Source organism: Planococcus citri, chromosome 2 (assembly GCF_950023065.1).
Source record: "Planococcus citri chromosome 2, ihPlaCitr1.1, whole genome shotgun sequence".
NCBI classification, from domain to species: Eukaryota; Metazoa; Arthropoda; class Insecta; order Hemiptera; family Pseudococcidae; genus Planococcus; species Planococcus citri.
Window position 1 is genome coordinate 6592589 of NC_088678.1, and position 13872 is coordinate 6606460.

General features: G+C 32.3%; 3 protein-coding genes across 4 annotated transcripts in view; 1 reads left to right on the top strand and 2 right to left on the bottom strand.

Moving 5' to 3' along the window:
- Nucleotides 1-6694, top strand: part of Src64B (Tyrosine-protein kinase Src64B) — a 30258-nt gene extending 23564 nt beyond the window's left edge. For both annotated transcript variants that reach the window (XM_065348206.1, XM_065348207.1), the window contains exons 7-11: nucleotides 11-175; nucleotides 258-517; nucleotides 616-784; nucleotides 874-1005; nucleotides 5033-6694. In XM_065348206.1, coding sequence (XP_065204278.1) covers nucleotides 11-175; nucleotides 258-517; nucleotides 616-784; nucleotides 874-1005; nucleotides 5033-5244 — 938 coding nt within the window. In that variant the 3' untranslated portion in view covers nucleotides 5245-6694. The remainder of the gene's footprint in view (nucleotides 1-10; nucleotides 176-257; nucleotides 518-615; nucleotides 785-873; nucleotides 1006-5032) is intronic.
- On the bottom strand, nucleotides 6448-7427 carry LOC135834351 (GEL complex subunit OPTI). The gene is made up of 4 exons (XM_065348213.1): nucleotides 7171-7427; nucleotides 6987-7090; nucleotides 6770-6899; nucleotides 6448-6693 (listed from the first exon to the last, which is right to left on the bottom strand). Exons 1-4 carry the CDS (start codon nucleotides 7276-7278, stop codon nucleotides 6652-6654), a joined length of 384 nt encoding a protein of 127 aa, XP_065204285.1. The 5' UTR covers nucleotides 7279-7427; the 3' UTR covers nucleotides 6448-6651.
- Nucleotides 7428-8295: 868 nt separating this feature from the next.
- Nucleotides 8296-11035, bottom strand: LOC135834345 (uncharacterized). The gene is made up of 7 exons (XM_065348204.1): nucleotides 10712-11035; nucleotides 10385-10627; nucleotides 9345-10311; nucleotides 9131-9264; nucleotides 8881-9063; nucleotides 8684-8814; nucleotides 8296-8614 (listed from the first exon to the last, which is right to left on the bottom strand). The coding sequence occupies exons 1-7, from the start codon at nucleotides 10793-10795 to the stop codon at nucleotides 8524-8526; spliced, it is 1833 nt and encodes a 610-aa protein (XP_065204276.1). The 5' UTR covers nucleotides 10796-11035; the 3' UTR covers nucleotides 8296-8523.
- Between the last annotated feature and the right edge of the window lie 2837 nt (nucleotides 11036-13872).

Genomic DNA, 13872 nt, shown 5'->3' on the forward strand with positions numbered 1-13872 from the left:
GTTGGTGCAGAAAACGCTTTAGGTTTATGTCACGTATTGGCCAAGCCATGCTCTAAACCAAAACCACAAATCTGGGACCTCAGTCCGCAGTTAAGGGATCAGTGGGAGATCGATAGAGGCGAAATACAACTGCTCAGAAAATTAGGACAGGGAAATTTCGGTGAAGTGTGGTACGGTAAGTGTGAGAAAAAAGATCCAGCTGGTAACTTGGTAATCAATCGAGCTCGGTGGACTAATTTGGTTTCAAATTTTCGCAGGCAAATGGCGCAATAATATCGAAGTTGCTGTTAAAATGCTTCGACAAGGTACCATGTCCACTCAGGCATTCCTGCAAGAAGCAGCCATCATGAAGAAATTCAGGCACGATAGATTAGTAGCGTTGTACGCGGTGTGTTCTAAAGAAGAGCCTGTTTATATTGTGCAAGAGTATATGAATAAAGGCAGCTTATTAGAATTTCTACGTAATGACGAAGGCAAAACGTTACAATTCGGTGATCTTATCTATATCGCTGCTCAAGTAAGCTTTTTTCTCCATTTTTTTAGAGGATCATTTTCATTGATTTGAAAATCAAAACGCATCATTATTAAACGTTGATTATGTGTTGATTTGTGCAGGTTGCCAGTGGAATGGCGTATTTAGAATTGAAGCAGCTCATTCATAGAGATTTAGCTGCCAGGAATGTGCTGATTGGTGATAATAACGTGGCAAAGATATGCGATTTTGGCTTAGCCAGAGTTATAGAAGATGACGAGTATTGCCATCGTGGTATTTATAATAAACAAGGTTCGTACAGCATGATTATTTTGAAGCAAAACTTGCTTTTCCACTGAATGAGCATCTTGTTTATGGGAAAAAATCGTGTGTTTTCACAGGTTCCAGATTCCCAGTGAAATGGACCGCTCCGGAGGCCATCATTTACGGACATTTCTCGATCAAATCGGATGTCTGGTCTTATGGTATATTCTTAATGGAGCTGTTCACCTATGGTCAAGTTCCTTATCCTGGTAAGTTTTCATTTCATTCCGTTAGCTTCCCAAATTGAATTTTGCTGACTGTTGTAGAATTATTCAGTGACCTTACGACCTATCAAAATGGGTTAAATTTCGCGAATGATTCAAATATTCAGACGAAAATGTTTTTTGAGCAGTTGTGAAAAAATTCATGCTCAAAATTGGGTCACAATTTTCGATATTTTTGAAAAAGTGTCATGCTATGTATCAAAGTAGTTTAAAATGTTGGCAAAAAATCAATTTCGATTAAACGTTTTTTTGAGCAGTTTTGAATAATTTCGAGCCCAAAATTGGTCATGATTTTCATTTTTTTAAGGGTCTTTTCCCGATAGTTTTTCAAAAATCAACCCGATTTAAAATTATAATCAATCGAAAATGCTACAAAAAGTTTTTATAAAAATTTTTGATGATAAATCGCGTGGAAAAACTTTTGTCGCTTTGGCAGTTTTTCAAAAAATTCTGCTTGTTTTTAAAATAAATGTAAAAAATGATCTAATTTAAATTTGTCGACACTTTTCAAAAAATCTAACCTGCTTTTTTTAAAAAATGCCAAAAAGGACGAATTTTTGCTGAAATTTTTGTTTTTAAAAAAATCATATCAAAAAAATATCAATAGAATTCTACTTTTTGTCAGAATTGATCAAAGTTCTGCTTTTTGCTAAAATTTTGAAAAAAGCTTGATTTCTATTCGTTAAAATTTTTCGAAAAATTATACTGTTTAAGTTGCGTTTTGCCAAAAAATCTTGGTTTTTTAATTAAAATTTCAAAAAAAATGCTCTTTTCCAACATTAAAAAAAGGACCAGTTTTCTGTCAAAAATATCAAAAAAAATTCGGCTGTGTTTCCAAAATAATAAAAAGTTTTGAATCTTGTACAAATTTCTAAAGGAAACTAGATTTGCCAAAATCTCTCAAAAGCTCCTGGAATCGTACTTACCAAAAATTTAAAAAAAAAAAAAAAAAAAAAAACAGATTTTAGCTAAAATTGCTGTTTTAATCAAAAGTTTGAAAAAATCACACTTTTTTCATGTAATTGAAAGAAATATCTTGATATTTGTCAAAAAATTTTGAAAATCTCAAGTCAAAAATTTCAAAGAAATCCTACGTTTTGGAAAAATTATTTAAAAATTGTTTTCACTGAAAAAGCAAAGGAATCGAGATTTCAGTTTGTGCGAAAACTTGAAAATTCTACTTTTTCAACCAAAAATCTCACAAGAAAAACTGTTTTTTTTTTTTCAAAATCAGTGTTGGTCAAAATTTCTGAAAAAATCTTGCTTTTTTGCCAAAATTGATCAAAGAATTGTGGTTTTTGTCAAACCTCACTTTCTTGTCAAAACTGTTGAAATATCTATTCGAAAATCTTGAAAATTATGGCTCAATTCTGGGCTGAAAATTCTTTAAAACGGCTAAAAAATAGTTTCAATAGACATTTTTGATCTTCTGCCGAAAATGTCATCCCATCTTGGTAGATTTTGTGATACCTTTTTTCAAAAATCATCAAAATCACGAGCCAGTTTTGAGCTCTGAACTTATTCAATTTATTGTTAAATTTTAATCCATTTTGTAAATGCCAGTGTATTTTTTCAAAAATTCTAAAAATTATGTCCCAATTTTCAGCTTGAAGTTCTTCAAACCTGTTAAATTTCAAAAACATCAAAATCCATAGTCAATTTTGGGCTCAAAATTCTTCAAAAAAAAATCTAGCCCAAAATTGGTCATGATTTTCATTTTTTTAAGGGTCTTTTCTCGATAGTATTTCAAAAATCAACCAAATTTATAACACTATAATCATTCAAAAATGATACAAAAAGTTTCTTGTCGCTTTGGCAGTTTTTCAAAAAATTCTGCTTGTTTTTAAAATTGCAAAAAAATGATCTAATTTCAATTTGTCAAAACTTTCCGTTTTTTTTTCAAAAAATGCCAAAAGGACGGATTTTTACTGAAATTTTTATTTTTAAAAAATCATGTCGAAAAAAATTAATAAAATTCTACTTTTTTTTTGCCAAAATTGATCAAAATTCTGCTTTTTACTAAAATTTTGAAAAAAAGTTAATTTCTATTCGTTAAAATTTGACGAATTATACTGTTTAATTTGCGTTTTGCCAAAAGGTCTTGGTATTTTGGTCAAAATTTTAAAAAAATGCTCTTTTTCTTGCCAACATTTGGAAAAAGGACCAGTTTTCGGTCAAAAATATCAAAAAAATTCATCCGTTTTGCCAAAATTGATAAGTCTTGTGTTTTCTACAAATTTCTAAAGGAAACCAGATTTTGCAATATCTCTCAAAAGCTCCTACCTACTTACCAAAAATTTTAAAAAGAAAAACAGATTTTAGCTAAAATTGGTGTTTTAATTGAAAGTTTGAAAAAATCACACTTTTTTCCCCAAAATTGAAAGAAATATCATTTGTCAAAAAAATTTTAAAATCTCAAGTCAAAAATGTCAAAAAATCCTACGTTTTGGAAAAATTATCGAAAAATTTTTTTCGCTGAGAACGCAAAGGAATTGTAATTTTAGTTTGTGCGAAAACTTTTCAAAAAATTCTACCTTTTTCAAAACTCTTGCTTTTTTGCCAAAATTGGCCAAAAAATTGTGGTTATTGCCAAACCTTACTTTCTTGCCAATTTCGTGACAAAACTGTTAAAATAATACCTACTTATTCGAAAATCTTGAAAATTATGGCTCAATTTTGGGTTGAAAATTCTTCAAAACTGCTAAAAAATAGTTTCAATAGAAATTTTTGATTTTCTGCCGAAAATGTCATCTCATTTTGATTGATTTTTTGATATGTACATTTTTCTAAAATCACAAGTCAATTTTGAGCTCTGAATTTTTAAAAAAATGTTCAAAATACAATATTTTTGTCGAAATATTCAATTTTTTGTTAAATTTTAATCCATTTTGTAAATGGTAGTGTATTTTTTCAAAAATCCTAAAAATTATGACCCAATTTTCAGCTTGAAGTTCTTCAAACCTGCTAAATTTCGAAAACATCAAAATCCATGGTCAATTTTGGGCTCAAAATTCTTCAAAAAATTTCAAAAAAAATCACGTTGATAATTTTTAATTTTAATGACGAAAATTTCAAGCATTTTAATACATCTTGTGATACTCTTTTCAAAATTCGCCCAAAATCATGAGCCAATTTTGAGCTTTGAATTCCTTGAAAATGCTCAAATAATATTTTCCTCGAAATACATATTTTGGTTTTTCACCAAATTTCAAGTCATTTTTTAAATATCAATATTTATTTTTTCCAAAATCCTGAAAATTATGACCCAATTTTGAGCTCAGAAGTTTTCAAAACTGCCCAAAAAAATGTCGTTAGAGATTTTAATTTATTTTGATAAGTTGCATGACTCATTTTACAAAAAAAAAAAAAAAAATCATGACAAATTTTAAACTAAAAATTCTTCTGAATTTCTGAAAAAAAAGTTTTTATAGGAATTTTTTGGTTTTCTACCGAAAGGTTTAACCTTCGTATGTTTTGATTTTATAGATTTTATCTGCTACCTTTTCCAAAAATCACCAAAATCACGAGCCAATTTCGAACCCTGAGTTCTTAGAAATGCTCAAAATACATTTTCGTCGAAATATTTCGATGTTTGGCCAATTTTAAACCATTTTGATCAATTCCAATGCATTTTTTCAAAAATTATGATTCAATTTTAAGCTTGAAATGTTTCAAAACTGCTAAATTTCAATTACCAAAAAATTCATGACCAATTTCAAGTTCAAATCTGCAAAACAGATCAAAAAAGTTTTGATAAAATTTTTTTATTTTCTGCCAATAATTTTTAAACCAATTTTGAGAGGCTGATTCGTACTTGTTTCAAAAATGGAATTTATTTTGAAAATCACGATTGAGCTTTGAGATTTTATAATCATTGAAAATATGTACCTACATACATCAATTTTTCACCAAGTTTTCAACACATCTAAAACCATGGCTCGATTTTGAGCTCAAAATTCTCCAGAAATATAAGTTTTGCATTTGTATCTAATCTGTCTTTTTTTTTCTCCAGGAATGCATGGACGAGAAGTAGTGGAAAACATCGAACGAGGCTACCGAATGCCCAAACCTACCTCGCAATACTTACCCGACTCCATATATCGCCTAATGCTCGAATGCTGGAATAAAGATCCGGATAAAAGACCAACGTTCGAGTTCTTAAATCATTACTTAGAAGATTTCACGATCACTTCTGAGCTACCATATCGCGAAATCAACGATTAAACGATGCATTTCCTTTTTTCCCCATTTTTTTTTTTTTTTTTTTTAAATACAACAAACGAACAACATAGGCTGTAGATTTTGGCACTAGATTCTCATTTTTTTTTTGTCTACTTTATCGATTAATTCACCAGAAGACTATATATTTTTTTGTATTCTTTATCTTTCCTTTTCCCCTTCTCTTTCTCTCTCTCTCTCTAATAACTTCCTTTTGTACATTCCAAAATAATCTTATAACTATTATTTAAACACGTTAACAATCATTTATGTGTATTTAGAAAAGGTTTTTTTTTATTTAACTTGTGTATATGTATGAGTTTGTGTGTGTGTGTCTCTCTATGTACCATCTATATGTATATAATTTACATTGTATTATGCGTAGCATACTGTCATAAGTGCACTTATTAGGTTATAGAAGAGTCTATATATGTATGTATTTCTATCGCATGGTTTTTCTAGCTAACAGGGTCGATCGTCGTCGATGTATTCGGTTATTTTACATCATTTCGGTTAACGCTTTCGAACTTGAGAGCTACTTTATTGATAAATAAGAAAAGAGATACGAAAAGGAATTTGAGTTTACGAGCCGAAGTGTTCCCGAAACAAAGAAGGATTTTGCTTTTTGAACAATTATTATTCGTAATAATAGAACGGATAATAATTTTAATTTATTTTGTTACGATTCGTGTACATATTGTTACGACGATGTGGAACTAGGGCGAAGATGTTTAAAGTAGCTGCAAGTATACGAATTGATCTCTCTACGTAGATTTAGAAGTACTCTGTTTCTGTTTTTTCTCTTTCTCTGTGGATTTTTCTGTTTTTATTTTTATTATTTCTTAACTAGTCTTTCTTGTAGTTTTGTATACGGTTTTTTTTTTCTTCTCTCTCATAAGATTAGTAGGACGAAAGATTGTGTTTTTTGAAAAATGAATCAAGTAATTCGCGATCAAAATAGATACTTTTTTGAAATCCATTCCAGAATTAATAATAATAATAATACGATGACGTCAACGTGTAATGGTCAATTAATTTTTATAACTAGTCCGTTTCCAAAATGATGATTTATGTGATTGATTTAAGTAAGTCATGCAATACGTTGTGTACTTTTATACGTCTTTTTTTTGTGTATTTTTTTTCCTATTTTTTACTATTCATCTGTTATAACATTATGAAATTATTATAATAAACTTTCATACGATAAAATTGTGGAAAAAAAAGATTTATTTTACAAGCTCTAAATTTAGGATAAAAATTCGATACAAAAGCTTATTCTTCTTCCATATAGACGATTGCTCATGTAGGTAATAATCCAAAATGACTCGAAAAAAGTACGTACGACGATAATACTTTGCACCTGGTTGTGGAAAGTGTGGAATATACAACTCGGCAGAGCTAACGTGAGTAAGGTCAGGTGTGATGGACACCGGTGTAGATTATTATCCACATTACCTGTAGAATAAAATCAGTCGTTAAATAGAATGAACAAAAATGCCAAAAATGAAGGGGGGAAAATGGAGTAAGTTACCAAGAAACCGGCGAACGATGACATGAAACCTTCTTTGGTCAATTCCCAAGAACCACCGTATTCTTCTTCGTCAATTTTTTGAAAGTTGGTAAAATATAAATACAGTAATCCAGCATTGACAGCTACAAATCTAAACGTGAAATAATCAAGTATTATTATAGAGCAGGTATCGTGAAATAAAGGAGAAAGATCAGCGATTAGGAAAATAAGTACTCACAATGCTATACCGAAAAACCCCTTCAATGGTATCAAACCCCAAACGATTCCGGCTACGATTCCGATGATCTGACGACTCCAATATATCACATCTAAGAATTCATCCTGCAATTTATAACAATGTTAGAGTCGAAAGGAACTCGTAGAGTTGAAATTCTAGCCTCGAGAGGAGTAAAATAGCTTACTTTATCATCCCATTGAGAGCATTTGGTGAAAGCTTTTCGTAAAACACTTTGTTCGGGTTTCTTCTCTTTGAGGAGTTTTTGCTGCGCACGGTGGTGGTTTTTATTCATCTTATTGGAATATATCGAAGGGAAACGTTTAGAACAATTTAACCATAAGAGTAATTATTGGATAGGGTTATAATTAGCATTATTTTCACAAATTACATAATTTTTTATACGATCATTCAATGATACCGCTGACGAAATGGTGATAACCGAACACGTCACGATGGCAATCTAGGAAGAGCGACTACGCAGAGTAAAGGTTGCTGTAATTAGTAATTACCGGTAATTTCACGATATAGGTACTGCGGCTAGACGCAGCCCAACATTGAAAGAGAAAAATCAAAATGTTATTATAAAAAATTCGAGCGCTTTTTGAAACATTTCAAAATTCGTTATCGTGTTCAACTGTTACTGTTCAATTTTCATCTGAATCTGATCATTTGGTAAAGATATATTGTTCATTATTCGACTAATTCAAGTGCTTCGCGTGGGGAATCATCGATGAAAGAGGAAAGACAACCGGAGTTTCTATTCTAAATCTACATTTGAATTTTGAAGTGAAATCATTCAGTGCCGTTCCTTCGATTAGAACTCTTCGCAAAGTAATGAAAGCAAAGCATTGTATCAAACTACATCGTATTTACCAATCACTCACATATTTATGTTATGCTCCATTTCGATATGTTATCTTAGATACCTGTTCATTTACGTGAATATAGGTACAGTGGCATATTCAGTGTGCACAACCGGTGACTCTTCTGTATGGATAGCAGTTACGGTAACTCTGCCCAAACCACATCAAATTCAAAACCAAGCACCGAAGTTGATGCTTCAAAAGACGACACTCTCAGCATGGGCAACAGTAACAACAAAGAACCTGCTAAATTCAAATCAAAACCCAGCTCCGAAATTGATGTTACTAAAAGAAATACCGCCGTTTCTGTCGATGATGCTACTTGTAAACGTTCTCGCGATGCTAAACAGTGCTCGTCTGCTTCAAAAATGATTAAAAATGGTAAGATCACGATTATGTTTCGACTGGAGTACCTACAGATCTAATCTAAGAAGGGTACAGATATGTAGTTTGGTATGGGTACAAAAGGTGTAATCGAAGAGAATAGCTGTTCCAATTACAAAGGATATGCATAGAATTAGAATCTGAGTCTCGAAAGCAAAGCTCAGTGGTGATATTTTTGAAAATAATTGAAATTAATTTTTAAAAATCGAAATGAATATTGTAAAAATGCAAAAAATTATAACTCATTCCAAAATTTAAATCAGATTTTTGAAATGAAAAAATGAAGGGAATCATTCGTAGCATTCATTCAAGAAGTCGCTGGACTGCGTGAAAATAAACAGCTCGTTTTCGTAATTTTCCAACCGATCAACCGAATGAATTCTGAAATAGGAAAAATTGATGAAAAAATAGCTAAATTATCAAATTTAAAGATATTTCAAAATTACTTACTGATGAGCGAGGAAATACTTAAGTTCTAAGTGTAAAAGAATCATAATATCACGATCGGTGAGATTTATTTTTTCCCAAGTTGATGAGTTCTTCTGTTGTTCCTCTTCTATCAGATCCCAACACGTTTTATTCTGTAAAAAAATCTTACTATAGTCAAATATCGAATAAAATTGGATGAATTTAGAGAATATTTTTACCAGAAGCAAGGTATCTTTCTCTTGATTCTCGTCGTATAAAATTGTTGCTTTAAAAGTAGCGTAGCGACTCATGAACGTAGTTCGAGATTGTGGTAGTTTTGCTGCCCAAGTACATGTTGTTCTTAACGCACTTTCATATTTTTGCGATCGAAACAGGCAAATGGTCAATTTCTCGACGTATAACTGCAACATAATTCAATTGTAGTTTGAAGAATATTACAAATTTTAAATATTATATCGCTGTAAATACCTGTAAGGAACAATTCAACACAACATCATTCGAAAGAGCAGCAATTTTTTCGATGGCCATTAAAGAAACTTCTTCGCATTCGGAATAGAGCTTAGCTTTCATGTACAAGCAACCAACGTTGGACGAAAGAACACCTAAAAAAAAATGATGAATTAATCACAAAATATATACAATGATGCGACGAATACATTGAATTGAAAAATGAGCTGGTTACCGATATTATTGAACAGCTGAGTTTTGTAAGCGTTGTCTACTCCGCAATCATCGTCGTAAGTTTCTAATAACATACTGATGCTTTCTTTCACATGAAAATAAATACTAATCAGTTCTTCTTTACTTAAATCAGGAACTCGATTAGTGATCAAAATAGCTAAGCTTAATACAGCGCAATATTTTCTCTCGCTGGTATTATTTTGGCTAATTTCCATACGTTTTAGTATTTCTGATAATTTGGTGAAAAATGTAAATACATTTGGCAAGAATTTCCGATAAAAGAAATTTTCTCCACTGAGCCAATAATTCTGAGCATGAACAAGCACAAGTCGAGCAAAATTTGCGGCACGATAACATAACATCGAGGAGGCCGACAGTACTGCATCTAATCCTTTGCAACAATTTTCGACGAGAATTGAAGGGTTTGAAGAATCACAGCGGCAAACAGAAAACCGCAGAATGTCGCAGCAGAACGAAATGACTGGAAGTTCGCCGGAACGGTACAATAATGTCATTTGTTCAATATTACAAATCAATTTTGAAATATTTTTCTTCAGCTGATCCGTTTTTAAATGCCGAATTATAATCTCACATATATACACAAAGATGTCGATATCTTTTTCGGTGAAGTTGGCCAAAGGTATTTCACTCAGATACCACATGATAAGTAGACTAGATTTGACACCTTCGGTTGAATTTGCTCTACTGCAAAAATTCCCGAACGATAGTAAAATTGACGAGATATTTGAACTCGTGACCTCGATTACTTTAGGTGATAATACGAATTTCCATATATCAAGTATGACTTCCAAGTCATTCATCGGCATTTTATGCAAATGATGCAGATAAAATAACACCATATCATCGGTGATTTTTGTGTTCTCATCTTTTGACGATTCGCGTTCATTGTGAACGTGTACAAATTCCGTTCTATATTGGCTAATGACTAGAGCTTCGTATACACTATCCTGTAACCAGATTACGATACTTTAGAATGAAAATAATAGTGAAAATGAACATAGCAGATATTGAAAATCTCACCGAAGCTAGGAAATATTCACAGATGACGCGTAGACAACCTATGAAATCTGGAACTTTACACTTCCATGTTTTTCCAATGATACGGCAACAAAAGTCCGTCATTCGGAATATCTGCTGTGCCATTGACTGATCTTTTACTTTCTTTTTATAGAATTCATAAGTTTTCATATTCGTGCAAACCAAGCAATAATTAGCCATCTTGTTTTCTTGATCGATGGTCCATTTCTGTTCCGCGATTTCCGACTGAAATTGTTTCCAAATGTTCAAACTTAGAGAGTGATGTTGATCAAAAGAATAGTTCTACTTAGAAGTAAATATTATTATTACCTTCAGCTGCTCATAAGCGATTTCGATTTGGCCATCTGAAATCAACTTGTGCCAGGACGAGAGGAATTTTTGAATGGAGGTCATTTTGGCAGATGAATGTTCTTAGCTTAGTGAATGACCATCTTCCGTAAATTATAATTACAACTATTAATTAAACGAAAATACGATCATATTTTTTGCATGAAATATCGCGAAAACCAGGGGAAAAAACAAGAAAAAACATTTGTGATAACTTAGTGATAACGCAAAATTCAAAACGCGGGAACGCAACATTTTTATTTTTTTTAGCTTTTTGCGTACATAACTTCGAATCGTTTTGATATGAGTAATTACTGGTAAATTGTAAATTACACCAACATTTAAAAAAAAATTTAATTTAAAATTTAAAATTTAAAATTTTGAAAAATTGAAATTTGAAAATGAAAAATTTACGAAAATTAATTATTTTATTTTATAAAACGAACGTTTCTATTTCAATATTTTAATTTTTTTCAATGTTTTATTATAAATTAAACTTTATTCAACCAATCCCAAAAATGTGCACTGGCACTCTGTGTTGTCAATGTCAAGTCATGCCTAGTCAGTAGTCTGTTTGTTAAATTAAAATTGTACTCAAATTGATCTGTTTTAAAACTTCAAAGTTGCATAAATTCTTCAAAAATGAAGGTAGGCCAATGCCAAAAATTGCAATTTTCAGCTAAAAGAATGCTGTGATATAGGAATTATTTGAATAAGGAAATTTTTTAGACTAGGGAAAGATAGTGAGTGAATAGGTATAGGAAATTGACGTAATAGGAAAATTGGGATGGGTTTTTATAGGAAAAGGAAAACCTACCTAATCACATAAGCTAAAAGCTCAAAAGTCACGAAGATATGTTTCGAGTAAATACTTTCCAAAAGGGGAGATAATACTACATACATAGTAGGCAAAGCCTACCAAACACAATATCAAGTTTCGGATCATATCCTAGTGTTTAAAATAGTTCGAATTGTAATTGGAAAAATTACATACATTTCTAAACTCGAGAGTTGAAATAGTTGTTAATCATATATCATATAAATCTATGCCTAGATTATCTTGAATTTTAGCTAGGGTACGAGTCCTTACCGGGACTATATTAATTCTAAACCTTACACCTAATAATTACCTTGATCATTTCCGAAGTATTTAGACAGAGTCTTTTTCCCAGACTACCTTTTGCCCTAGCTTTTAGAGGAAGAACTTAAATGCTAACCGAACTTTGAGGCGTGAGGAATTACCTCAGCCTAGCCGGTAACTCGAATAGAAGCACTTACTCCATTTGAATTTGATCACAATTACAGGTGAAAATAGTTCATAATGAATTCAATCACACGCGATGACCGGAAATTAAATCATTTTATTGTTCAATAATTAGCAAAAAACTCGAATATTATCACAATACATGATAAGGAAATTTTATACTTAAGTAAAAAATTAAACGATCGAACTAAACACGTTCTACATAAATCGAACATTGAAAAACTACTGAAGTCTAGGTAGGTAATACCTAGCGTCGTCGTAAGCTTTCCAGTTTCCCACCATCGATTTTAACCTTGAAAAGGCTCATAGAATTTATGCCAGTATAATTGCCTAACTATTTCTATTTAGGCTCGCTTATACGACAATGCTCTACAAGCTCCCCACGTCGAATTCTTCATTTTGACAATTTTCCATTTTTTGCTCATTTGGTACACTTTAGACCCTCGTAGTTTCCTTCCATGAATAGATAGAGGGGTTTGTAGGTAGCGCGTTGCGTTCGTCTCGACGAGATCTACACGTTGGTACCACATTCGATATGGTTTGCTATGCCATCAAACGCCGGTTAATGATTTAATGGTATTTTATTTTATGAAAAGTTTTTTGAAACTGATCATTAGGAATTTAGGACAAGTTGAATTTTTTTAAAATTTGTACAAGAAAAAAAAATGAGCAGATTAAATCTTTTTTATTTAATTAAAATCCAGTATAGCTTCTGGAAACAAATTTTCGATTTTACTAAACTCATCATGTAATCACTCAGAGTCGCAGGGAATGATTCCTTACTGGAGGAAGAGGGAGGCAGAGGACCAGAAATTCCCAAATAACTAAGTATCACGAACATCCCAACTGGCCCTCATTTGATTAAAAAAAATAGTCAAACTTGGGGAATGAAATTCTTTTGGGAGCTAGAGAGTTGACCTCTGGAGTGGGGAGGGTCAAAGTTGAAAATTACAGAAAGGCCATTTTTTTGGAGGGGCATAACATGACCACAGATAGATGAAAAGGGTCCAAAATCATACCATCCGACAATACCCCATCTGTGATCAACATATCCCAATTTCAGCTTCCTAGGTCATCCCCACCCCATTTAAAGCGGAATTAAGGTGAAAATCCCCTTATTTTGTCCCTATTTTCGGTTTTTTCTATCTTAAAAGGAGTAGGGATGACCTAGGAAGCTGAAATTTGGATATGTTGATCACAGATGGGGTATTGTCCGATGGTATGATTTTGGACCCTTTTCATCTAAGTACATATTTTTGGGGTCATGTTATGCCCCTCCAAAAAAATGACCTTTCTGTAATTTCCAACTTTGACCCTCCCCACCCCAGAGGTCAACTCCAGCTCCCAAAAGAATCCCATTCCCCAAGTTTGACTTCATTTCATCTATTAGAACAGGTTACAAGTCCCAAGTCATAAAATGTAAAATTATTAAAATCACGTCACTTTGAGGGGTCTAGCGCCACCCCCCTTGAAGCTAGGGAGTTGGTCGATAGCTCATTTGATAGGTATTGGAGAGGAGATGAAATGATCACTGAGCTCATTTTACTCAAAATTCAATAGTTCAGGAGTTCTTGACGAAAAACTGATTTGGGGGGCTTTGATCCACTGTGGGGGGGGGTAGCTCGTGGGGTAGGGGCGGGGACTTTTAGTATGTTGTTCAGCATACCACCCTAGACAATATTCACCAAAAAAACCTTTGATCGCAATAATGTTTGGGTCAAATTCGTCGGTCAAATTGCATTTTGACTGGGCTAAGTACCTATAGGTACCCATTTTAATTCAAGCAGTTACCTTAATATACACAAAATGAGCAGTTATACAATTTTTAATGTTGAATATGAATTTCAGCTACTCTAGGGGACCAACATTGTTTTTTTTT

Coding starts and splice junctions, on each gene's coding strand:
- LOC135834351 (XM_065348213.1), bottom strand. CDS start 7,278: ATGAATAAAAACCACCACCGTGCGCAGCAAAAACTCCTCAAAGAGAAG. Junction 6,900..6,986: donor GGGTTTTTCGGTATAGCATT/GTGAGTACTTAT, acceptor TTTCACGTTTAG/ATTTGTAGCTGTCAATGCTG. Junction 6,694..6,769: donor CATCGTTCGCCGGTTTCTTG/GTAACTTACTCC, acceptor TTTATTCTACAG/GTAATGTGGATAATAATCTA.
- LOC135834345 (XM_065348204.1), bottom strand. CDS start 10,795: ATGACCTCCATTCAAAAATTCCTCTCGTCCTGGCACAAGTTGATTTCA. Junction 10,312..10,384: donor GTGAATATTTCCTAGCTTCG/GTGAGATTTTCA, acceptor ATCTGGTTACAG/GATAGTGTATACGAAGCTCT. Junction 9,265..9,344: donor TCAGCTGTTCAATAATATCG/GTAACCAGCTCA, acceptor ATTTTTTTTTAG/GTGTTCTTTCGTCCAACGTT.